Source organism: Marmota marmota, unplaced genomic scaffold, assembly GCF_001458135.2.
Source record: "Marmota marmota marmota unplaced genomic scaffold, marMar, whole genome shotgun sequence".
NCBI lineage: Eukaryota > Metazoa > Chordata > Mammalia > Rodentia > Sciuridae > Marmota > Marmota marmota.
The window spans coordinates 11,805,406-11,832,365 of record NW_026000093.1 but is presented as its reverse complement, the minus strand read 5'-3'; the positions used below and the strand labels follow the sequence as shown (position 1 = coordinate 11,832,365).

General features: G+C 37.8%; 1 protein-coding gene across 11 annotated transcripts in view; it reads left to right on the top strand.

The window, feature by feature from the left end:
- Positions 1–3,614: 3,614 nt before the first annotated feature.
- The window catches only part of CUNH8orf34 (chromosome unknown C8orf34 homolog), a 418,284-nt gene continuing 394,938 nt past the window's right edge, over positions 3,615–26,960 (top strand). For 4 of the 11 annotated variants that reach the window (XM_048782941.1, XM_048782944.1, XM_048782940.1 and 1 more), the window contains exon 1: positions 3,617–4,207. In XM_048782941.1, the coding sequence (XP_048638898.1) occupies positions 3,887–4,207 (321 nt within the window). In that variant the 5' untranslated portion in view covers positions 3,617–3,886. Of the gene's footprint in view, positions 4,208–26,960 lie in introns of all 11 variants that reach the window. The other 7 variants (XM_048782947.1, XM_048782946.1, XM_048782943.1 and 4 more) reach the window with 3 other exon arrangements.

Below are 26,960 nucleotides of genomic sequence, written 5' to 3'. Positions count from 1 at the left end.
GGTACCGAGTTGTAATGCAGAAAGAAGTTGTTAAATTCAATCCCAGCCATGGTTACTTTTCATTGTATCTTAGTGGAACTAGGTGATACAAATTATTAAAACATAAGGCAATGTAATCTTAATTAAAAATATGAAGAACTGACTATATGAAGATATAGTATATTACATGCTTGTAAAGTCTAAGAAAATTATTGAGACACAATTCATGATTTTTAGAGAGTTGGCAGTTTAAAAGAGAGACCAAAATATGCATGCAATTAACTAAATGAAACAAAACAGACTTTAAATGCCATGAGTCATAGATAAAGTTTAGCCTGAAAGAACATAGCTGGATTGCATTCGTTCTAAAGACTAGATCAATTCATTTAACTGCTATTTATGGAGTACCTACTACATGCCAGGTCATGAGGCAGGCCCTTTCCACAAGGAATGCACATATCTATAAACCCAATTCTTGACAGATCTTCAAGTTTCAGAGAGTGGAAACAGCTTCAACTTTAGCATTCGAAAAACATGAATTATAACCTTCCCCAACCGATTATACATTAGGTGACTTCAGCAAATAATTTTCATCTCTTAGCTTATTTCAGAAATCGGTACCACCTTTGAATTTCTTGTATAATCTCATTCTATGCATTGATGGATAGATTAATCCTTAAATACAATGCATGTTGAACACATCTCATTTCCTCCATTCCCACACTCCCATTCTTAATGCTGGTAACATCATTTGTTATGGATTCTGTAATCCAAGTAGTTCCTTCTCATCACCCAAGAGATGTAAGTCATTTCTTAAGGTGATTAAGACCTTCAAAAAACTGAATTCTGTTTGGTTTTTAACCTCACATGATGCTCTTTCACCATATATACCTGTTGCTCCTCCACCATCAACCCTTGTGTACCTCTGTACCTTTGCACATAATATTTTTAATGCCAAAGCCTGATATTTTATCCCCATCCTCAATCCACCAAAAACAAAAACAAAAAACCTGAAAAACTTTAAAATTTTACTCTTCCTTCAAAACTTTGCTCCAACTGTATACCCAGCTGCTCAGGAGGCTGAAGCAAGAGGATTGCAAGTTGAAAGCCAGCCTCAGCAACTTAGAGATTCCATCTCAAAATACAATATCAAAAGGGCTGGGGATGGAGCTCAGTGGTTAGGCGCCCCTGTGTTCAATCCCTGGTACCAAACAACTCCACCAAACAAAACCAAAACAAGCAAATAAAAAACCAGGTTCTTTATGAAAAGTACAATCAAATTGTACAACCAAATTATTATTGATTAGAATATAAAGCATATGATCTTGATCCTGCTCTGTACTTTCTTTCCAGCAGTTCTAAGAAGAATAGTCTTTCCAGACTGATAATTTATTTAGAAAATAAGACCTAAAGGTAGCTTTGCAGAAAATATCTACTTCTGTAATGTGATTTGTAAGTCCCTCAACTGAAAGAAGCTGCCATACCTGACCCCGCACTTTTGCTCACCACCCACTTCCCAAGTATAATTCTCCTATAAAAACTTGGCATGTCTAGGAAAACTCAAATTGCCCTGTGAAAAAGGATTGAAAAAATTTCTGAAGCCCAATTATTTTCTCTGGATGAAATTCAAACTTCTGCTTACTCCTTGTTTTTCTGTTTCCTTGTTAATCATTATCTCTTCTTTCTTCTGCTCTCCATTTTCTGGGTTGGGTAGTCTAGAAGAGGGTGGCTGACTTTGTTCTAGCCTGAGTGTGTTCTTGCTCTGCTCAAGTGGATCTCACTGCCCATCTGAGTTCTTAGGTTGTGAGTTAATCCTTAAGACAGCAAGCACAACTCTTTTACTTTATCAGTAGAGTCAGCATATTTTACATAACTTTATGTGCACAATGCCTCCATTATTTGTATATATGCCAATTGTCCCAAGAAGACTGAACACCTGAGGAGAAAGACAAGGCCTTTTGCCTTTGAATTGTCAGTTCTTACATGTTGTCTGCCATGGAGAGGAAGAGCAAGAAATACCATAGCAATGATCTCAGATTTAAGGATAAGTGTTAAGAACCAGGAAAATGCTTTGTGGAGGAGGTGGCATTTGATGTAGGCTTTAAAAGCCTTTTAAAATATTTCAGAAATTTTAGATATGTAATTTTGGGATGTTCATGTTTTAATATACATAAATGGGTATGTGTATCTTTATGATTCTCTCCTTAATACATAGGCATTTTACTAGATGAAGCTTTGTCTATTCTATCCAAGACCCTTTGTGCCGTGCTCTGAGCATGGTGAAAACTTGGTAATTATATTAATTATTTGTAAAGAATGCTCCTCCTTATGTCTTCTAAAGGAGACTGACTCTGCTTTCAGAAGGATGGCAGACTGATTTTCCAGTTATATCAAAATTACTTGACTTTAAAGCTGGGTCATAGATGGTTTTTCCATATGGTTATTCTCCATGGTTATTAACAATTATGTTATTCTTATAACAAACAAGTGTTGGTAGTCACTCTGTATTTAATAACTCCTGAGGATATTAAAAAAAATCAAAGTATACCTTTGAACCACAGTGGAAAGCACGTTTTAACCTGGGAACCTCACTGATATTTGATTAATTCTCTGGCAGATGACCTAAGTTTAATTGTGAAAGTAACAGCTAGGACATTTTCTTCATCTCAAATCGTGTCCATTTCAGGTTATCAGTGATGGGTTAAGCTCCTTAGTCCATCTGGGGGATTTTTTATATCTGAATTATTAATTGGCATTAAAAATACTTTCTGAAATATTCTATTCTAATCTTAACTACTGCATGTTGTCACCTATCACTTAAAATACAGAAGAAAAGGTGGGTCACCGATGAAGAAATTATGAGTCACAGAAATCCAGAATAGTGGAGACAGAATCTATACCAGTGTAGTCTGCTAAGAAAAATGATTCCCATTAATATAAACATTCATATTTATTAATGTAAGTGTTATGATTTGGGCAGCAAATAATCATAATGGTGAGGAAACCAGGAAAATCGACACTGGGGCGTTAGTGTTTCATTTCACAAGAAAGACCTCTGTGAAGAAACCTGTCTGCAGATCTTCAACTCGGAAATCCCTGCATAATAAGAAAGGTCCTGGCTAAATTTAAGGAGACACAATGTATCCAGAGTGAACATTATTAAGGGAAAGAGTGTAGCCTATGGGATGTAGCTAGAGATATAGATTTGAAAGGAAGGGCTGGCTCGCTTTGATCTTTTTTTGCCCTGTCAGAGCCTGAAGCAGCTTTGTTTCCAGCCTTTGGGGTCAGCGCTTTGGGGAGTTTTTAACCGGTTCTCAGCTTGCATTTGCCCGTTGACTTGCTCCAGGCAAGCCAGGTTTTTGTTTTTGGTATTTTATGGAAAGCAACTTCGTTTTCGCGGCAAACCCTTCGACCCACGCACCTGCTCACTTCTATGCCCTTCTTGGACCCTGAGTTAGTATAGGCAAAGCACAGGTGCCTGGGAGAGGCCCCCAAAAGGACAGTGGGGACAATCCCCTTCCGAACTGCAATTGTAGCTGCCAAGGAGTAGCCAACAAGGATCAGATTTATGTGCACTTTGAAAGAAGCACCTTCACCATTGGCTTTTTGAGAGGCGCTGTCGCTAGGGAGCGGCTGGTAGGGCGAGTCCAGCTTCTGGGAGAAGCCCGGGCTGTTTGTTCCTGTAACCTGGGAGAGGGGCGCGCACAGTCGCGCGTCCCTGTACGCACACTCCTGCTCGCCGCCCCTGGGCGCCCGCTGGGAGGAGCAGCCTCTCCGCGATCGCCTCCCACCCCCTGATTCCTGCTGCTGCCGCCCAGAGGAGAGAAGAGCCTCTGCCTCGAATTTCCCCTCGGCGCCGGTGCTGCGGAGATTCGCGCGGGTGGGCGTGAGGAAGAGAACCCGCTGAATGAGTTCTCCCCTCGCCTTGGAGTTGCCTGAGTTGGCGGTACAGCGCCCGGGTTTCCGGCACTCAGCGCCCGACGACCTCGCCTCTCCCGGGGCTGCTGCCCACGCCCGCGCCGAGGGTGGCACCAGCCGCGCCAGGGTTGCTGAGGCTCCTGAGCTCCTGTCCCGGCCCCATTTCGGGGCAAAGGAGGGTTGTCCCCCACGGAGACGCACAGTCGCGCGGTCTTCTCTCCGCGGCGGATTCAGCGTGTCCATGGCGTCTCATCAGCAAACCCGAATCCAGGCTTACCTAGAGAAGAACAAGATCGGTCCTCTGTTTGAGGTAAGGCAATGTGGAGGAGGATAGTCCCGCTGTCTTTGGGGGGAAGGGGTGTAGAAACAACCAGAATACCCCTCAAGGGAAAGAGGGTTGGAGAAGCGTGCGGGAAAGGGCTCCCTGTAGCCTCAGTTCACTGGCTAGTTCTGCTCAGCCCAGGTGTCCTGGAACGCAGCCCCGCGGGCACTTCGCCAGTTACCTGGACGCGGACGGACAGGTAGGCTCGATAGCGCCCAGCATCTGCCTGACTTGTCCTGCGCCTGGTGGCCACGTGTGTGGGACCAGGACAAATTGAGAGAGGCGATAGGCACAGATGCACACACTCGGACTATCTTACACATGCACACTTTCTTCCTGGAATTCACACTATCTTGCCTGTTGGATTTTCTTTTTTCTTTTTAAAAATGTGGGCGGTAGTGGAACCCGAAAAGGTGGAGGAGGTGCTTAACAGTGGGAAGGAATATGGTTAACTGGAAGAAAGCTTAACTGGCAAGGGATAGGTTTCAGTAGGTGCGGGTTTGTTGAGTAAATCTGGCAAACTGGGAGACTGATACCGATCACTGGCTGAAAGAGGAGCCCTTTGCATTGCAGTCTACCTGCGTTAGGGGGAGAAAGACACGGAGAAAGGTTTTGGAAAAGCCTTCGCTTATTTATGGGAAATAACTATAGCCCTGAGCTGTTTTCTTTCGCCATCAAAGAATCAATGATAAAAACACAGTGGGAGAAAAAAGAGCGGGAGGACGAAAAAAATGAGAGCGGGAGACAAACCTAGCATCAGCACAGCGTCTCGCTGGTTGCCAGGGCGCTGGGGCAGGGGTGGGGCGGGCGTGTGGGGCAGGTAGATGGGCAGGTGCTGAGGCCCATGGGGAGAGACGCCAAAGGTTCCTTCTCCTCCCATCTTGGTTCAGCTGTTCAGCTGGGGCATTCAGGGTGGAGAGATACCTAGGAGGGACAGGGTGGCCCCCACCCCCAGAAACAGCTGTAACCTTAGGGTGGTGGTGTGCCTGTGACTGAGCCAGACACAATCGCAGGTGGGGAAGACGGTGCACTGGAGGTAGCAGAAAATGGAGCAGTTTTTCTGAGACTGAAGAGAAAGGAAAGAAATCTGTAGAGAGAGGGGGGAAAAAAATTAAAAAGTGTGTGTGTGTGTGGGGGGGGGCGGGGGTGCGAATTAATGCCCCGCGCACAAAAAGGGAGAGGAGGGCACTGGTGTGGTCAAATAGGTCTTTTCCCTGAGAAGGATCGATGTTGTTTCATTTTATTTATTTATTTTGAGGATCGATTTTAAATAACCAAGGTTTGCAAGATCTCTGAAGTTTTCCTCCCAACTTTAAGTTAATGTTGTAGTGTCTCCAAAGATATGATCATTGTTTCAACAGAAGCTCTCTGAAAGGGGTCACCAAGCCCTACAATTTTTGTTTCTGACAAAAGCGTTAGCAGAGGAAGTCTGTTAAAAGGGGTAGCAAAATAGACTTTCTGAAACTAATAGAATTTTTTTTGTCCTTAGTGATTATTGACAGTCCATAAATCCCATATAGCAAGAACAAAAAAGGTAGAAGCAAAACATAATAACCCTTTGCAATAGTATATTAACTGAGCTAAAAGAATCACAAATACATTTAGAGTGTCTATTTGCTGGCTGCTTTCCTAGACTATAAAGCACAATTAGCGATGGAAAAATAAGTGAATTGTTTTTAATAGATTCTGTTCTCATTTAACTTATTTAAAAATTCCCAAGATTCTTTCCAAGTAACAAAAATAGAATTTGGAATATAGGTAAACTTTCTACATAATTATGAAATAAGACCAATTTGATATTTACCCAGTGCTCCCTCTTTTAAATACTCATCAGTTTATTCTGCACTGAATAGTTTTAAATGCTATCAAAATTTTCTCATAAAAGCTTTAGGTCTCCTCACCAAAAAAAAATGCTTTGTATTTTATTGAATACATATTACATAAGCTTGGAACCCATTAGCATGGATTGCAGTGATGAGTAGTTAATTTTTAAGGGTTGATGTGCACTTTATATAATTGAAGGGGAAAATGCACAAGTTCTATTCTACTAAAAGCAGGTTGGGACACAGATCCTCAGGCAATGGTTTTCATCATGATAGCTTGGTTTTGAGAGTAGAATTATATGTTGCAAAATCTGAACATCTCACTAACTTGTAGACTATTTTCCTTCATGCTAGAAAACTGGTAAAGAGATACCACCCATGAAGGGCATATTGTTGGTCTAACACTATTGTCAAAAGTCCCAGGATCTCACTCATTGGTTCCATAACTGATTCAGTAGGTCAGAGGAGGTGCCCAGGAATCTGAGTTTACTAAGAAGCAGCACAAAGGATTATTACAATTTTAATTCCTGAGGCACATTTTAAGAGACAATGACAGAAGCTAAAATCTCCTTTGGCCAATCACAAATTGAGTTAAGCACTTCCTGATTTTTATCACCAGTACTTTGTTGTTATTTGTAGTATTGAAGCACTGTAGCTGATGACACAGACTTCCTTCATAGTTTTGAAAATATGCAGTATCTGATAGTATGTCCCCTTGTGGATTTTATAAGTTAGGAATGTTTTAAGAAACATTTTTGGAGTGAGACACTTTAAAGAGAATGTATGGAAGACTATTTAAAACAATAACAAAGTGAACCTGCATACTGTATTTAAAATAACTTAAATTTTTTTTAACCTATAAAGTTTATTGTCTTAGTTTGGTTACTTAGTTTCTTAATGAATTTCTAATATCTTAATCATTTGAGAAGCTTGTAATAGTGTTGAATGCAATATGGTGTTCCAAAAATGACTTGAATTGAAATTAATTTTGTTTCCAAGTGATTTAGGAGCATAAATTTATACTATACTATACTATCTTTGATCAAAGATTTTTTTAGTATAATATTTTTTATTAGAGCTTTATAGTTATACACAGTAGTTGAGTTCATCCTAAAGTCAAATGTATGGAATTTGACTTTAGTTCTCCCCGTTAAAGATGTTTTGAGGCATTAAAAACCATGCCTAAAAATCATTGAGAGGGCTGGGGTTATTGCTCAGTGGTAGAGCGCTTGCCTTGCACATGTGAGGCCCTGGGTTCAATCCTCAGCACCACATAAAAATAAATAAAATAAATGATACTGTGTCCATCTTAAAAAAATAATAGAGAGTGCTCATTAATGATGTTTTAATTCAATAAAAATATGTAAGGTGAAAATTGCATTCCACAAACTCTGAAATTTTTGTAAAGTATAATTTTACTGGTCTTACTGGATTTATTGGGGCAGGCAAACAGGAAACACGTTGGGAATAAGTCTATAAGGAATTCTTGACTTTGCTGAAATAAGATAGAACTCTAGTCCTACTTACTTTGTTTCCTTAGATAACAGGCAGGTGTAAAATGGTTCAGGTCCGACCAAAATACAGTATTTTTGTAACATACATGAGCAAGATGCATAGTGTAAATACAAAACTTGTCTAAAACCTGAGGCTGGCTAGTTAGTAGTCAAAGAAATTGTCAGTCAGAAATTCTGAAGTTGAATAATTATCTGGCATATAGCCACTTAGTTGATTAAAGGAGTTTGTTTACAATCTGTATTGTAAGCAGTTTGACTTAATTCCTGAGAGATTATATGATTTGGAACATCATAATGCCTTACTTTAACATAAAGTGGTATACAATTTTAGTTTTTCCCATTCCTCTTAGATAAATACACTAATTACTTCAAGATTATGGTTTGACGGGTGTGCAAGGAAATCATATGCTTTGGTTCAGGATTGATCACACTCACAAGTGTATGAAATCCTAAGCTATTAAAAAGAAGAATAATTGGAGTCTTCATTAAACTTCCAGAGAATTCTCAAGTCTCTTTACATTGAAGACATGGCAAGCCAAACCCTCCGCATTTCTCCAAGAGTAGTCTGCCAATGGCACAGTTTTGTCATCATCTTTATTAGTTCAGAGTTCACATGGGCTAACTTCACATGAACTAACTGGCATGCATGTCGGGAGGAGGACTCCTGAGCATCCCTCAGCCTGCCTCCTGATACCCTTGGCTGCTGCACAGCTCACTCTTGTCTAGTACCTGTCACGTTGGTAACCCCAATTCCATTCTGCTTCCCCCGCATCACTTTCCTTTGTTCATCTCCCTGAATAATAGTCTGAAAAATGTCCCCTCCCTCATCAGAGAGCTTATGGGCTACGAGGACATTGCTTCAGTTCTCCTAGGGATCACAGTCCTGGGCTGGCTGTTGCTCATGCCTGAAAACAAGTACTGCATTGATTTTGGTCAGATTTATGGCTGCAGTAGGGAGGGCAGTGGCGAGGAGTATAAGAAGGATAGTAGTTACTCGCTTAGGGCTGAAGGTGAAACTCAGCCTTTAGAAAATATAAAAATGATATTTTAATAAATAAAATAGGAAAATGCTTTCAAAGGAGAAATGATAAGATTAAAAGCTTGGAACTTGTAAATGTTTTTGGTGAAATCTCTGTTAGTGTATCTTTTCCAAAGCTTGAAGTTGTAAAAACTTTTTTCTCTACATAAATTTGCACTCATTTTTGTAATCCCAGAGCATTTGGAGGAGCTGCAGCCAAAGCCTTTCTTAATAAAATTTTGCTTAAAATTAAACATTATCATGCATTTTCTTCAAAATAACCTTAAAAATAAATTTTCTTTCATTTCTGCCATCATATATTTTATTTTTGAACAGTTTATAAAGAAAGAAAACAACTAAATATTTAATACAAAAAATAAATCACTTTTAAAATAATAAAAGAGAAGCATACCAAAAGTGGCATCAATATATCTGAAAACAAATTGTTTTGGGGTCTTTTCTAAAAGAATGTGATCAGTGGAAATATGAATCTCCCTCCCTTCTTTCTTTCCTTAATTAAATTAATGAGCCATTAGGCAGAGCCATGCAAAGAGAACAGCTAAGTGGGGCAGTTGGCCTAGGAGTGTCAGGGCAAGATTAAAGAAGGGGGCCGAGTGGGACAATGGCCTGGCAGGGCCAAGAGAGTTGTGATAAATGAAGTGGGGCCAGGTCATTGAGAAAATAAGTAAATATGTTGAAAATCATGTAACTCAGTATTGGTGATAGAAGTCACAAAGATTAAAAGGGGATAAGAGAATGAACCATGTACTGGATTGAAATTGGAGTTATTGGTGTGATCTCATGCCTTTCAATAATGTAAGTAGGTGTAGATATAATAGAAATATATTTGTAGATATTCGCATACACTGAAGTGCTTGCATCTGCATTTATTTCTCTGCTCTGTCTGTCCTGACAATGGGAATAGTAACACCTTAATAGTAATGAGCACATCTCGTATCTAGATTTTGGCTTCTAAATACCATTCTCCACTAGTAGAACCAACTGGAGCAGCTTGGTTCCTGGTTGGGGCTGAGAAAATATAAGATGAATGAACCTGGAACATCTTATGTCAGGAAGTAAAGAATGATAGGGATGTGTCAAAAGGACTCAGAAGCCAAGTTGAAGAGGCTCCTAACCTAAAGCAGCCTGAGGATCAAAATAAAGAATGATAGTAACAGGCTGCTTGTGAATAAGGGTGTTTTTCTTTTACCAGGTTATAATGGAAAACAGAATGTTTTCAATCCCTGGAGAGAAGAGAAAGTTTTACCTTATAATGTCAGCTAATAAAAGCAGAGGGATAATGGAATTAGAGAATCATTACTTGAAAACCATACGGGTGATAATTCAGGCAAGAAATATTGATGCTAAAACCAATGGGTGAAAATAGGATGAACAATAAGATATTACATAATCTGTAATTATCTTCCTACAAAATACTTGTTGATTCCAAAGGGAAAAAGTAACCTTACATAAAAGAAACTTGGCAGATGCCACTTTGCTCAGGTGATGGGACAAATTAATATTGTATGCCCTACACTGGATGCAATTAAAAAACACATAGCTTTGCAATATTCCTGACAATCACATATGATTCCAGTTGAATAATTAGAAAATAGCTAATAAATCTAATGAAGAAATTTTACAAAGTAGTTTCCTAACATCTTTAAAAATGTTAAGGTGGTGAAGGTTAAGGGAGGCCTCAGACTGAGGATACAAGACAAATGCAAAATAGGATTCTAAATTTGTTGACTACTACTCTATTGGGAAAGTTAATAAAATTAAATTGGATCTTTAGGTGAAGGACACATGAAATTCTTTGTAGTATTCATGTAACTTTTCTACAAATTTTAAATTATTTCAAAATAAAAATATTAAAAATAATAAAAAAGTGTATCCAGGAAATGAGTATTTACAAAATAGTTCATCCATTGGGTTTTTTTAAATAGTAAATTATGTAAAATTCAGTTTGGAATTTTATCAATGTTTGTATATGGAAGTTATTGATACAATAAATTATAGGATTATAAATTCATTTCTCACAGTTCTAGAGTTTGGGAGGTCCAAGATAAAGGTGCTGGCATTTGGTTTGGTGAGAGGTTTCTTCTCTCTTGTGTGTCCTTACGTGGCAGAAGGTAGTATGGCAGGCTGTCCATATGCTGCCTGAAACCTCTTTTAAAATAAACTAATCCTATTAATGAGAGAGCAACCCTTGTAACCCAATCATCCTCTTAGAGGCTGCACCTCTTACTACAATCCCATTAGCAACTCCCAACTTAAAAGGGGGACACAGTCAAATAACATGTAGGGGAAATACTGCTTAGAATTTTCCAGAAGGTATATTAAATGCTACGACACAGTTGGACCCCTCCCAATTTGCCCTTCCTTCTTCTGTTGTCTAGAGTGCCCCTTTGTAATTTCTCCAACCCCTCCTCACTCTGTCCACACCCCCTAAGCAACTACTAATGTCCTTTATGTCACTATGGATTCTTTTTTCATTTTCTAGTGTTTTGTGTAAATAGAATCATCACCCCTTAAAGGGGTGGTGGTGGTGGTGGCAACATCTTAACAATTGCTTTGGTGTTATTCATCCATGTTGCAGCATGTATCAATAGTTTATTATTTTTATTGCTGAGTCATATACTGTATGGATATATGTTTTCATTTTTCTTGGGTAAATAAATGGAGTATGTTGAATGGATCAGAAGGCAGAATATGTTAAAAATTTTAAGAAACGTGTGCACTAGGTTGGAAAAGTATATGTACAATTTTACATTTCTGTGAGCACTGTAGAAGAATTTCAGTTTTTCCTTTCTCATCAAAACTTGACATGCCAGCTAAATTTAATAATGGTAATATGAAATATCTCATTATTTTAATGATGATACTTTAATAATTTGCAAAATTATTAAAATGTAAATTATTATAATATAATATAATATAACATATAAAAATTATATATATAAATATCATTACAAAAATGATGTTTTAATAATTTATGTTTATCTCATGATTAAGACCACTGGTTATCTTTTCATGAGATGATTTGCCTTCAATATATCTTTGAAGAAACATCTGAGCAAATATTTCCCTATGTTTATTTAGTTATTTGTATTCTTGATTTTTAGTTTTAAGATATTTTTAAAATACATTTTAAGCCCTATGCATTTCTATATAAAATTCAAAATCAGTTTTTCAGTATTCATACAAAAATAACTGCTGGGATTTTGATGGGGTTATAATGAGTCTATAGATGCTGTTAGGCAGAATGGGCATCCTAACAGTTTAACAGTTTTAAGTCCATGTAGATAATCTCAGAGAACCTATAAAAAACAATGTAGGAGCTGATTCTTTTACAGGAACTGTAAGTTAACTAAAAAGTTAATTTATTAAGATTTTAAATACAAGTTGTTTTCAAATGGCAATGAAATTAAAACAGAAAAAGTACCATTTATAATGGTATTAAAATTAATACACAGGACCGGGCACGGTGCTGTATGCCTGTAATCCCAGCAGCTTGGGAGACTGAGGCAGGAGGATTGAGAGTTCAAAGACAGACTCAGCAAAAGCAAGGCACTAAGCAACTCAATGAGACCCTGTCTCTAAATAGAATACAAAACAGGGCTGGGCGTGTGGTTGAGTGCCCCTGAGTTCAATTCCCAGTATCAATAATAATAATAATAGTAATAATAATATATAGGAATTTATTTTTTAGATGACATATAAGATATCTATCCTGAAAACTATAAAACATACTTGAGAAAGATTTAAAGAGGCCTAAATAAATCAAGAGGGATATTCTTATTTATGGATTGGGAGACTTAATACTTTTAACATTTGGAATCCCATATCCTATTTGGCTTCAGCTCTCATTAAAAGGCTGTAAGTATAAAGACAGTGCAGTATGGGTGCAAAGAAAGAGTGATGTATGGAGCAGTCTAAAAATGGAGCCCATGGTCACTTGAAGGGAATTTGTTGAATCATTGAAACAAATGGTGTAAAACAATTAAATAAATGTATGTCAAAAAAAGGAACTTTAATCTCTACCTAAACATACAGAAATGAACTTGAAATGGATTATACACCTAAATGTAAAAATTTGTACTTCTACAAGAGAATGTAGGAGATGATTCTGGTGACTTTGAATTTGGCAAATATCACTCAAATCTGACACAAATATATTAATTATAAATAAAAGAATCATGAAAGTAGACTCATTCAAAATTCAACATTTTCTCTTCCAAAGGCACTGTTAAGAAAATACACTGGGGCAATGTACATCTGAAAAAGGACTTGTACCTATAATACAATTCTTGGATGATAAAAAGTCCTAATTAAAAAGTAGGAAAAATTATCAAACACTTTCCATTAGAATGATGCCTGCAGGTGGCAGAACACGTGCAGGAGTAGCTGCTCATCATCATTAAAAAATGCAGACTAAAACACCTCCCCACTCACTGGAATGTCTGAAGTTAGACTGACCCTGATAAGTGCTGGTAAAGATGTGAAGCAAGTGAGACCTCCCCATGCTGACAGCAGGATCACAGAACTGGAAAACCACTGTGGAAAACAGTTTTGTACCTTCATTATAATAGCCCCAGATAGGAAACAGGTGAATTGGCTAAACACACTGTGTACATATATAATACAATACTGTTCAATAACATGTATTATCAATGCACACATAACATGGACAGATTCCCCACTGAGTGAAAAAATAATTCAGAAGTTTACAGGTTATGTGATTCCATTTTTGCAGTAGTAACAAGATTATGAAAACGGAGAACAGATTTGTGATTTCCAAGTGTCAAGGGTGAGGTAGGGGGAAGAGGAAAGGAGGTGGAAATACTTTAAACATGAGGGATTCAAGTGGTGCTGGCCATGTCCTTGACTCGCTGCTGTCAATATTGGTGTTTGGTGGTGGTATGATTTTGCAGTGGCAGAACGATATTTCCATAAATTGGGATTTCTTTGTATTCTTTCTTGTAACTGTAGATGAGTCTACAATTATTTTTAAATGAAATTTTTAATAAAACTGTTCTTAGCCTTGAAACATAATTTGTTAAATTTTTAAAATTTAGGGAAGATGGCCGCTGCGTACGGGGGTTGCTGAAGTGCTGAGCGTGGTGCTCAAAGCAGCGGTTTTAATAGAGATTTCGCACAGTCTGTTAGAGCTCCTTTCACCGTTAATCTGTAGCGGACCACTTTGCCAAGGAGCAGGAAGAACAAAGAAATCGAAAAAGAGACGCTTGGATGCTCAGAGCCGCGGGCGCTTTGCTCCCATCTGATTCCTCTTTCGCTTCGCTCCGGGCGGAGAAGCTGAATGTGTAATCAGCAGTGGATTGTAAGTACCCGAGGCAAAGAAAGCTCAGTGCACCCCGCCTTTTTTTTTCTTTTCTTTTTTTTTTTTTTTTTTTTGAATATTTTTTATACAGGGAGAGTTTGTGGATTGGGATTGTTGGCGGGGCTGTGGTTTCTGTGCCGAAAATCCACTCCGCGGGAGCCGCCATTTGCTTTCTGCTTGCTGTCTTGATGGCTCTGTATACACTGTCCGGCAGCCGCACCTAGAGGTTGGAGCTGGGCTGCGTGCCGAGCCCTGTCCTCCGAAGGCTGGACTGCAGCCTCGAGCGTCTCGGTGGCCTGTTCGCCGCTGCACCTTCGGGCAGAGCCTGCTCTGGGGTCGTTCTGCACCCCCCTGCCAGGGGACCCGTGCTCCGGAGGAGGGGGACGGAGAGCCGCGGCGGCAGCCGCTTGGGCCCCAGGGGCCGAGCACCGGGCTGAAGAGCTGCGGAGGCCAGGGCGGCTCTGCTACGGTCGCAGACAAGCGCGGCGCTCGTGAGCGTGGGAGGCGACCGCGGCAGGGTTTCATTTCTAGAAATCTGGACTGGAAACAGAAGCAGCAGTTTGTATAATCCCAAGAACTTGCTTATACCAGGAAGCTGTAAGGGCAACATGAATATCATTGATGAGATGTAACATGGTGGCAGGCGCAGAGAGATCAAGTCTCTGACATCTTCAACTGCGCGGGCATAGGGAGCCGTAAACTGTCTAAATGCTGTTTGCTCAGGATCACTAGGCAATGCTGAGCTGACGTGGATCTGGGGTGTACAGGCTGGGCCCCTCAGAACACACACACAGAGCCCGAATCGGAGGCAATTAAGCTCCGGTTCGCCTGCTTCGTGTGACTCAGCACTAACGATCCCGCTGAAATAATTGGCCGGCCCTTAGGAACTTACAGAGGTAAAAGCCAACCGAGCCTTCATAGGCAGTGGCCACAGGACTGAAACGGGGATTGGGAGAGACAGTCAGGACCCACCCGTTGCATTGGTCACCCGGCAAAGGGAACAAACGGTCACCATTTGCATGGGATATAACCATGGCAGAGAAATGGCGTCACGGGCGGAGGAGATAACTGCATTGAAACCAGCGCGACAGGTGTGTAATCCCCTAGTCATCTCTCTCCACACAGCAGGGAAAACTTAAGGGCCACTCCCAGCTCTCCTGTGAACGCAATAACCAGACCGAGGGAATCAGGAGTGGCGCGGGACTCGCGGCACGGAACTCCCGGCTACCGCTCCCACCAGTGCTGACAACTGAGGTCTCTTGCACCAGCTACCGGGGGCGTGGCTACAGGAGGGCAAGCAAATTCGCTGGGGGATCTCAGCCCCAAGCTCTACAAACTTAGGGTCTGAGGGAGGCAAACAGGGAGAGTGAGCCCAGGTGTTCATGAAAACAGGGCTCCCAGGAGCAGCAGACCTGGCGTGTAGCCAGTATTGTGGTGAGCGCCACAGGTGAGCACGGCCTGGCTTGAGGAAACACAAGACAAGGCCCTAGACACTCAGGATTGGAGACCCGCCCAGTCTAGGAGAAAGAGCTGCTGCACAGTGAATGGTTCCCACCTATTGAGAGGAGAAGCTTGGCCCAGTGGGCACAGCTCCACCTACTGGAAGAGAAGTTAATAGAACTCTAGGACTGCATTTATTATTATTATTATTATCATTTTTTTTTTTTTTTTCTTTTTTTTTTTTTTCTTCTTTTTCTTTCATTTTCAATTTTTATTTGTTGTTGTTCTTTAACTTTTTTTCAATGTTTCTATTTTTTTTTAATTTTTTTATTTTATTATTATTATTATTTTTTTTAAATTTTAATTTTCATTTTTTATTATCACTATTATTTTTGTTAAAAATTTTTTTTTCTCTTTTCTTTCTTTCTTTATTATCTAATCTTTGTTATTCTTGTTTCTTTTGTCTTTTCATTTCTTTTCAATTTTCTTATTCCCCCTTCCTTGAATTCTACCTGCCTACTCTCATTCTCTTTAGTGACTTCTTCCCTTCCCTTCTAATATCTTTCCTCTCAAGCATCAAATAAATCTATAAGAGTAAACAGTAACTCAGCAGTCAAACACAACAAGAAGTAACATGAGCAGCATAAAAAAGCAAGGAAGAAAAGGAGTACAAACAATGAAGGACAGCCTAAATATTCAGGAGGACCTAGAGTCAGCAGAAAAATGGTCATATAAAGAACTCAAGGAATACCTTAGACAGATGGAATGGAACCTTAAAGAAGATACGAGACAGCAAATCCAAACAGTGAAAGAACACTTTGAAAATGAATTACATAGACAGATAAAAGAAGAAGTTAAGCATCTTTATCAGGAGATTGAGATTATAAAAAAAAACCAAACAATAATTCTAGAAATGAAGGAAACGATAAACCAAATTAAAAACTCAATTGAGAGTATCACTAACAGAGTGGAGCAAGTAGAAGCCAGAACATCAGATAATGAAGACAAAATATATCATCTTGAAAAGAGCCTAGCCAACTCAGAAAGGCTGGTTAAAAACCACGAGAAAAACATCCAAGAGATATGGGATAACATAAAGAAACCAAACCTACGAGTCATCGGGATAGAAGAAGGTACAGAGATTCAAACCAAGGGAATGAGTAACCTGCTGAAAGAAATAATTACAGAAAACTTTCCAGAAATAAAAAAGGAAACGGATATACAAATTGTAGATGCATACAGGACACCGAGCACACAAAATCACAGTAGACCAACGCCAAGACACATTGTTATGAAGATATCCAATATACAGAACAAAGAGAAAATACTAAAAGCTACAAGAGAAAGGAGGCAGATTACATTCAGGGGTAAACCAATAAGGTTAACAACGGATTTTTCATCACAGACGCTGAAAGCGAGAAGATCCTGGAACAACGTATTTCAAACACTGAAAGACAATGGATGCCAACCAAGAATTCTGTATCCAGCAAAATTAAGCTTCAGGTACGATAACGAAATAAAAATCTTTCATGATAAACAAAAGCTAAAAGAATTTGCAGCCAGAAAACCAGCATTGCAAAGCATCTTGAGCAAAACACTACACGAGGAAGAAATGAAAAACAATAACCAAAACCATCAGTGGGAAGTGCCTCTATAAAGACAGAGGGCGGGGGGAAAGCTAACCATGGAGAAACAAACTAAATTAAAAAAAAAAAAAAAAAAAGAAGATAAATAATCAAACATGGCTGGAAGTACAAACCATATATCAATAGTAACTCTAAACGTTAATGGCTTAAACTCTCCAATAAAGCGACATAGGCTGGTAACATGGATTAAAAAAACAAATCCAACAATATGCTGCCTCCAGGAGACACATCTGATTGGAAAAGACATACACAGGCTGAAGGTGAAAGGTTGGGAAAAAATATACCATGCACACGGTCCTCGTAAGCAAGCAGGGGTGGCCATCCTCATATCGAATAAAATTGACTTCAAGACTAAATTAATCAAAAGGGATAAGGAAGGACATTATATACTGTTAAAAGGAACCATTCACCAACAAGACATAACAATTATCAATATTTATGCACCAAATAATGGTGCTGCGACGTTCATAAAACAAATTCTCCTCAAGTTCAAGAATCAAATAGACCACAACACAATAATTATGGGTGACTTCAACACACCTCTCTCACAATTGGACAGATCCTCCAAACAAAAGCTGAATAAAGAAACTATAGAACTCAATATCACAATCAACAACCTAGACTTAACTGACATATATAGAATATATCAACCATCATCAAGTGGATATACTTTTTTCTCAGCAGCACATGGATCCTCCTCAAAAATAGACCATATATTATGCCATAGGGCAACCCTCAGTAAATATACAGGGGTGGAGATAATACCATGCATTTTATCTGATCATAATGGAATGAAACTGGAAATCAATGATAAAAGAAGGAAGGAAAAATCCTACATCACATGGAAAATGAACAATATGTTACTGAATGATCAATGGGTTACAGAAGACATAAAGGAAGAAATCAAAAAATTCTTAGAGATAAATGAAAATACAGACACAACATATCGGAATCTATGGGACACAATGAAAGCAGTTTTAAGAGGGAAATTCATCGCTTGGAGGTCATTCCTCAAAAAAAGGAAAAACCAACAAATAAATGAGCTCACACTTCATCTCAAAGCCCTAGAAAAGGAAGAGCAAAACAACAGCAAATGTAGCAGAAGGCAAGAAATAATTAAAATCAGAGCGGAAATCAACGAAATTGAAACAAAAGAAACTATTGAAAAAATTAACAAAACTAAAAGTTGGTTCTTTGAAAAAATAAATAAGATCGACAGACCCTTAGCCATGCTAACGAAGAGAAGAAGAGAGAGAACTCAAATCACTAACATACGGGATGAAAAAGGCAATATCACAACAGACACTACAGAAATACAGAAGACAATTAGAAATTATTTTGAAAACCTATATTCCAATAAAATAGAAGATAGTGAAGACATCGATAAATTCCTTAAGTCATATGATTTGCCCAGACTGAGTCAGGAGGATACTCACAACTTAAACAGACCAATAACAATAGATGAAATAGAAGAAGCAATCAAAAGACTTCCAACCAAGAAAAGCCCAGGACCGGATGGGTATACAGCGGAGTTTTACAAAACCTTTAAGGAAGAATTAATACCAATACTTTTCAAGTTATTTCAGGAAATAGAAAAAGAAGGAGCTCTGCCAAATTCATTCTATGAGGCCAACATCACCCTGATTCCGAAACCAGACAAAGACACCTCAAAGAAAGAAAACTACAGACCAATATCTCTGATGAACCTAGATGCAAAAATCCTCAATAAAATTCTGGCGAATCGGATACAAAGGCACATCAAAAAAATTGTGCACCATGATCAAGTAGGATTCATCCCTGGGATGCAAGGATGGTTCAATATACGGAAATCAATAAATGTTATTCACCACATCAATAGACTTAAAAATAAGAACCATATGATCATCTCAATAGACGCAGAAAAAGCATTCGACAAAGTACAGCATCCCTTTATGTTCAAAACATTAGAAAAACTAGGGATAACAGGAACTTACCTCGACATTGTAAAAGCTATCTATGCTAAGCCTCAGGCTAGCATCATTCTCAATGGAGAAAAATTGAAGGCATTCCCCCTAAAATCTGGAACAAGACAGGGATGCCCTCTATCACCACTTCTATTCAATATAGTTCTCGAAACACTGGCCAGAGCAATTAGACAGACGAAAGAAATTAAAGGCATAAAAATAGGAAAGGAAGAACTTAAATTATCACTATTTGCAGATGACATGATTCTATACCTAGAAGACCCAAAAGGGTCTACAAAAAAACTACTAGAACTAATAAATGAATTCAGCAAAGTGGCAGGATATAAAATCAACACGCATAAATCAAAGGCATTTCTGTATATCAGCGACAAAACTTCTGAAACGGAAATGAGGAAAAACACTCCATTCACAATATCCTCAAAAAAAATAAAATACTTGGGAATCAACCTAACAAAAGAGGTGAAAGATTTATATAATGAAAACTACAAAACCCTAAAAAGAGAAGTAGAAGAAGATCTTAGAAGATGGAAAAATATACCCTGTTCATGGATAGGCAGAACTAACATCATCAAAATGGCGATATTACCAAAAGTTCTCTATAGGTTTAATGCAATGCCAATCAAAATCCCAACGGCATTTCTTGTAGAAATGGATAAAGCAATCATGAAATTCATATGGAAAAATAAAAGACCCAGAATAGCAAAAGCAATTCTAAGCAGGAAGTGCGAATCAGGCGGTATAGCGATACCAGACTTAAAACTATATTACAGAGCAATAGTAACAAAAACAGCATGGTACTGGTACCAAAACAGGAGGGTGGACCAATGGTACAGAATAGAGGACACAGAGACTAATCCACAAAGCTACAACTATCTTATATTTGATAAAGGAGCTAAAAGCATGCAATGGAGGGAGGATAGCATCTTCAACAAATGGTGCTGGGAAAACTGGAAATCCATATGCAACAAAATGAAACTGAATCCCCTCCTCTCGCCATGCACAAAAGTTAACTCAAAGTGGATCAAGGAGCTAGATATCAAATCAGAGACTCTGCGTCTGATAGAAGAAAAAGTTGGCTCCGATCTACATATTGTAGGGTCGGGCTCCAAATTCCTTAATAGGACACCCATAGCACAAAAGTTGATAACAAAAATCAACAAATGGGACTTACTTAAACTGAAAAGTTTTCTCTCAGCAAGAGAAACAATAAAAGAGGTAAATAGGGAGCCTACATCATGGGAACAAATTTTTACTCCTCACACTTCAGATAGAGCCCTAATATCCAGAGTATACAAAGAACTCAAAAAATTAAACAATAAGAAAACAAATAACCCAATCAACAAATGGGCCAAAGACCTGAACAGACACTTCTCAGAGGAGGACATACAATCAATCAACAAGTACATGAAAAAATGCTCACCATCTCTAGCAGTCAGAGAAATGCAAATCAAAACCACCCTAAGATACCATCTCACTCCAGTAAGATTGGCAGCCATTATGAAGTCAAACAACAACAAGTGCTGGAGAGGATGTGGGGAAAAGGGTACTCTTGTACATTGCTGGTGGGACTGCAAACTGGTGCGGCCAATCTGGAAAGCAGTATGGAGATTCCTGGGAAAGCTGGGAATGGAACCACCATTTGACCCAGCTATTGCCCTTCTTGGACTTTTCCCTGAAGACCTTAAAAGAGCGTACTACAGGGATACTGCTACATCGATGTTCATAGCAGCACAATTCACAATTGCTAGACTGTGGAACCAACCCAGATGCCCTTCAATAGATGAATGGATAAAAAAAATGTGGCATTTATACACCATGGAGTATTACGCAGCACTAAAAAATGACAAAATCATAGAATTTGCAGGGAAATGGATGGCACTAGAGCAGATTATGCTTAGTGAAGCTAGCCAATCCCTAAAAAACAAATACCAAATGTCTTCTTTGATATAATGAGAGCAACTAAGAACAGAGCAGGGAGGAAGAGCAGGAAGAAAAGATTAACATTAAACAGATACATGAGGTGGGATGGAAAGGGAGAGAAAAGGGAAATTGCATGGTAATGGAGGGAGACCCTCATTGTTATACAAAATTACATATAAGAGGTTGTGAGGGGAATGGGAAAATAAACAAGGAGAGATATGAATTACAGTGGATGGGGTAGAGAGAGAAGATGGGAGGGGAGGGAGGGGGGATGGTAGAGGATAGGAAAGGTAGCAGAATACAACAGTTACTAATAGGGCATTATGTAAAAATGTGGATGTGTAACCGATGTGATTCTGCAATCTGTATTTGGGGTAAAATTGGGAGTTCATAACCAACTTGAATCTAATGTATGAAATATGATATGTCAAGAGCTTTATAATGTTTTGAACAACCAATAAAAAAAAATAAAAAATAAAATAAAAAAAAAAAATAAGTAAAGTCACCATGAAAAAAAAAATTTTTTTTAAATTTATTTTTCATTTATTCTTTTTAGATATACAGGATGGTAGAGTATATTTTGACATATCATATATACAAGGAGCATAACTTCCTATTCTTTTGGCTGTACATTATGAGAGTTAAACTGGTCATGTGTACATATATGAACATATGGAAAGTTACATGTGATTCATTCTATTGTCTTTCCTATTCCCACCCGCCGCTCCACTTCATTCCTCCTTGTTTAATCCAGTGCACTTCTACTCTTCCCTCCCCCACCCCTTATTGAGTGTTATCATCCACATATCAGAAAAAAAATTCAGTCTTTGGTTTTTGAGGATTGACTTATTTACTTAGCATGATAGTCTCCAGTTCCATCCATTTACCACCAAATGCCATAATTTCGTTCTTCTCTATAGCTGAGTAGTATTCTATTGTGTATAGATACAACATTTTTTAATCCATTCATCTGTTGAAGGGCACCTAGTTTGGTTCCATAACTTAGCTGTTGTGAATTGAGCTGCTATAAACTTTGATGTGGCTGAGTCACTATAGTATGATGATTTTAAGTCCTTTGGGTATAAACTGAGGTGTGGGCTAACTGGGTCAAATGGTTGTTCCATTCCAAGTTTTCTAAGGAATCTACATAATTAGGCAGATGGCCTAATAGAAAGATCAAAGCAAGTTAGAAAATTGGTTAATTGGAAGGTAAAATGATTTCTGTTTATGGATAGATGAGATAAAGAGATGAAAAATCTGAGAAGATAAAAATGATATATCAGGTGTTTTGTAATTATTTTGGGGGAAATAACATGGGTACTGACCTGTGATATTGATGGAAAGGTATTTAAATCTGTGTAATGAGAAATATAAAAAATAGTCAATGATATTTAATGTACAAAAGTTAAGAACAGCATGTTGGTGGTACCATATGCAAGCATGAAAAATGTAAAATATAAAAGGAGATATCAGCAACAAGTCTAGACATAGTGGAATTATTCTTATCAAACCAGATTCTCAGGTGAGATTAAAAATCTTCCTATAATCTGTGAAAAAGACACAACAGGAATGAAAGGATACAGAATGGTGACACAGAGGAAGATGGGAAAAATATGTACCAATAAAATACTCATCAGGAAGTTGATACTGTATTTCTAATGTCTGATATAATAGGATTCAAAATGAGGTACATCATAAGGGTTAGACAGAGTTAGAAATATTTGTATCCCATGATAATATACTTCCTAAACTTTTAAGGTACATCTATGAAAAGTAGTAAGAAAAGAAGAAAGAACGAAAGAAAGAAAGGAAGGAAGGAAAGAAGGAAGGAAGGAAGGAAGGAAGGAAGGAAGGAAGGAAGGATATTCATAGCAGGCATATTTAAAATATTTTATTTAGAGTACATGTATTAAATTGGTAACAAAAGTACTGGAAGAACTGAATAACAAACTAATAACTTGATAATAATTACATAAAATTAACAATCCAATAAAGAATGAATTGTCATAGTTGTAAAATTTCAAATGTTCTTTCTAGAATTGCACATATCAAATGAATAGAATAAATAATTTATATAGAAAGGGATTAAATAACCCAGTAAGAGACTTGATTATACAAACACCTATATGCACATACACATATAAATGTATACTTATATATGCACATATAAGTGGGTCTATGTATATATATACTTTTGTGAGCATATAATATATATCTGTATGTATGTGTGTGTGTGGTATGTCAGGATACATAAAGATAGTCACTATCAAATAAATTTGTACTTTTAAAAAATACACTTGTAGCATATAGAAAAAATTCTCATAATTTGAGCCACAACGATCAGTAATTTCACTAATTTAGAAGACTTACTGGCCACATTCTTTGATCACAATACCTGATAAAATTTAATAATCACAGCTGAGGTTAGACCTCACTGCATAACACCTCTTGCTATCCCCCACCCCATCTGTCCATTAAAATATTTGTTCAATATTGTACTAATAATTCAAATTACTAAATCAACCAATCATTTTTGAATTACTTATTTGAAGTAGGATATATTATTTACTTCAATATGGAAGTGTAGCTGCCTCAGTATCACTGATTGAAACTTCTGCATTGGAAATTTGTTAAAATTTATCAAAGGGCTGGCTCAGCGGTAGAGTGAGTTTGATCCTCAGTTTGATCCGGGTTTGATCCTCAGCACCACATAAAAAAAATAAATAAAGGCATTGTGTTGTGTCCATCTACACCTAAAAAATAAATATTTTTTTTTAAAAAAGAACTCTCTGAGCCAGCAATTTCATTTGTAGGTTTGTGTTCTACAGAAATATCTGCATATATGCAAAAATTACTATATCATTAATCATATATTGTATGAAAAGGTCAAAAGTTGTAGCAATGTAAATGCTTACAGGTGGTAAAACAGTTGAATTATTGTTGAATCATATTTTTGAACAACTACAACTGTTTAAAAGAATCAGATATCCATATACAGACTATATATACTGACATGGAATGGTATCTATAATATATGTTTGAACGAATGAGTCATGGATGTTGTGTTACTTGAAATGTATTGAAGTAGATATCTAAATGGCTATGTAAGGGATAGAGGACTTAGCCTTGAACCTAAATGATGAAGAATTAATTTCTGAGATTTCCCTACCTCCACAAACAGGGGTAGACACATATATAATAAAATATAAATAAATGCACGATAATCATAATGCAAAATTAGGAAAGTTGAATGTCTTCAAATAATATGGTGGGAGTGGGAGTTTTAACTACTTTCCTAATATATTCCAGGGTTTTATGAGTGATGGAAAAATACATATTTGTTATTATTTATATATTTTTGTGTCTCAGCTATCTGAACTTTTCAAATAAAATTTTGTGTAGGTATTAGAATAGAAATGGAATAGAGTATGTATTTGTGTGTGTATAAGTGTGTGTAGCATATATGTGTGTCTCTGTGTGTGTAGTTTGGGAAATTTAAATTAAGTGATTGGAAGAGAAAGAAAGGATTAGTCAAAGGGTGACTTTCACTTTGTACCCTAATTTATTTCAATATTTAAAATATTCAGATAGTACATTTATATTTCTCAATAAAAACAAAGGTAGAGATTAATTAGAAAAGCAAATATTTTATGCAGTAAAGTACAGTCTGATTCAATAGAACACATTTTATTTTGGAAATTTTATACCCAGTGTCATTAGAAAGGATAATATATTCAATAATCATGGTACTCTTCTAGACAATTTATTATTTCAAATAATTTTTATTTTGGAATAAAATAATGGGAAAGGTCTTGGGTTTTGAAGCATGGTGGCACTGTCTCATTACTTGATTGTCTACCAGGGTTGAGTGGGTGACACTGGTTCAATATGTACACCTGCTTCCTGTACTTCTTTCTCATCCATCCAGATATAATAGGGCTCGTCCGCACGCAAGGTTTTGTGTTAACTAGGTATCTACTGACAAAGGTGTTTGTTCACGTCCTATCTCACAGTGGATCTTAGGTTCTTGAGGGTGAGAAACAAGTGTTTTGTGTTTTATTTTGCATCAGCTCTGGTTTCTAGTGGAGCATGAACTATAAAGCAGAGATTCAGCAGATGTCTATTGAAGTACACAAACCATTGACGTGTGTTTTTTTCCTTCTACAGAAGAAAAAAAAAACATCAACAATGAAACTAGTTAGCAAACAGTATCTTTATTTGTTTTTAAATTTTATGATCTATAAGAAAATATCCTACACCCCATTAATTTGCCTTTATGTACAGTGAAAAACTTTTAATTATGTCTGTAGCTACCTAAGGAGCTCATAGCCATCTTTTTTTCTACTTTAATATTTGCTTTTAAGAAAGAAGATGATAACTTTTTAAAAATTTTGTTCTAATTAGTAATGCATGACAGCAGAATGCATTTTGACACATTGTACACAAATGGAGCACAACTTCTCATTCCTCTGGCTGTACATGATACAGAATCATGCTAGTTATGAAAATAATAAATTAATTCATACCAAAGTGCAAAGTGTAATGCATAACCCTCCTCTAGTGCATTTGCATTTAATAGGAAGTTACCTGATGTGTGTGTGTATGTGTTTGTGTGTGTGTGTGAGAGAGAGAGAGGAAGAGAGAGAGAGAGAGAGAGAGAGAGAGAGAGAGAGAGAGAGAGAGAGNCAGATAATATACAAGAATTTCTTTGTAAACTCGAATTCTCAGTGCTTACTCATGCGTAAACACATCTCCTCCTCCCTCCCTGTATCCCTACATTATTCCTCTATTTGAAACAAAAATGCTTCTCCTTGAGAACAACGACAAAGAAACAAGATTGGATTTTGCTTTGATCTGAATTGTGATACCCCAACATTTATATGCTGAGTTATGAAACCCCAATGAAATTTCACAAGGTGAGTGTGTTGAGTGTAGAGCTTTTAATAAGTGATGAGGTTTAAATGAGGCCATTAAGGTGGGCTTGAATCCAATCCTATGTGTGTACTCATAAGAAGAGAAAACTTGGGTACACATAAAGAGGTACTAGATGGGGGAAATTATGCACAAAGAAGAGATGATGTGAGGAGAGCTGGTAGGCAGGCATCCTCCAGCTAGCAGAGAGGCCTCAGGAGAAACCAACCCTGATGAACTTCCAGCCCCCAAACAGTGAGAAATAAATTTCTGTTTTTTGTTTTTTTTTTTTTTTTTTTTAAGCACTCAGTTGCTATTTTGTTTGGGCAGTCCTAGCAAAAAAAAAAAATATAGGTTTCATGTGCCACTTTATTTTTTCTATTATTATTTTTATGATAAAACATTGTAAGGATGGCCTTAAAGAAAGGCCTTAGCCTAAGTAACTCCATTTTGAAACAAAACTGCAGTCCCCACCAGGCACGCCTGCGGAACCCTCCAATATGGTCATCAGGCATAGCCTGATAAAAGCAAGACACTTTTCACAACTCTGATAAAACTCACAGTGAAGTCTCTGCAGGTTGCCCTTGCCCTTATAAAGGCAAGAGGCCAGAAAATCAGGGTGGAAACCACCAGACCATATACCTTAACCTCAGGACTAATGACATAAATGAGAAACCCAGTAACAGCTCATAGGGATTGAAAAGGCTGTCAGAAGCCCTCAAATCTTGTTTAAATGATGGAGCAAATGACACTCAGCCAGCCAACACTGATGCCATGTGCCAGAGAGCCTGATGAGGAACTAGACTGACATCCCAACTCTTCTCATCATTTACTTGATCCTCTGCATCAAACTCACCCATCTCAAACTCTTCAGCCACATCTTGACCCTGGTGAGAACGGCGACTTCTTACAACCCTCTCCTCATCATTTCCTTATGTTAGCTCCACCCCACGAGAAGCCTCCATTAGTTACTGACCTGATCACCATGGTCTGAGTGAATGTGCATCTGCTGGACTTAAAGCCTAAGGCTTGAGACTTTAGATCTGGCACTTGAGCTTGGTATGCAGAGAGAATATCTGTCATGAATCTGTCATGATTAAGTGTGTTTGCAGTGCTTAGAATTAACCTAGAATTGTTTGCTGAGGATTGATTATGTCTATTGCA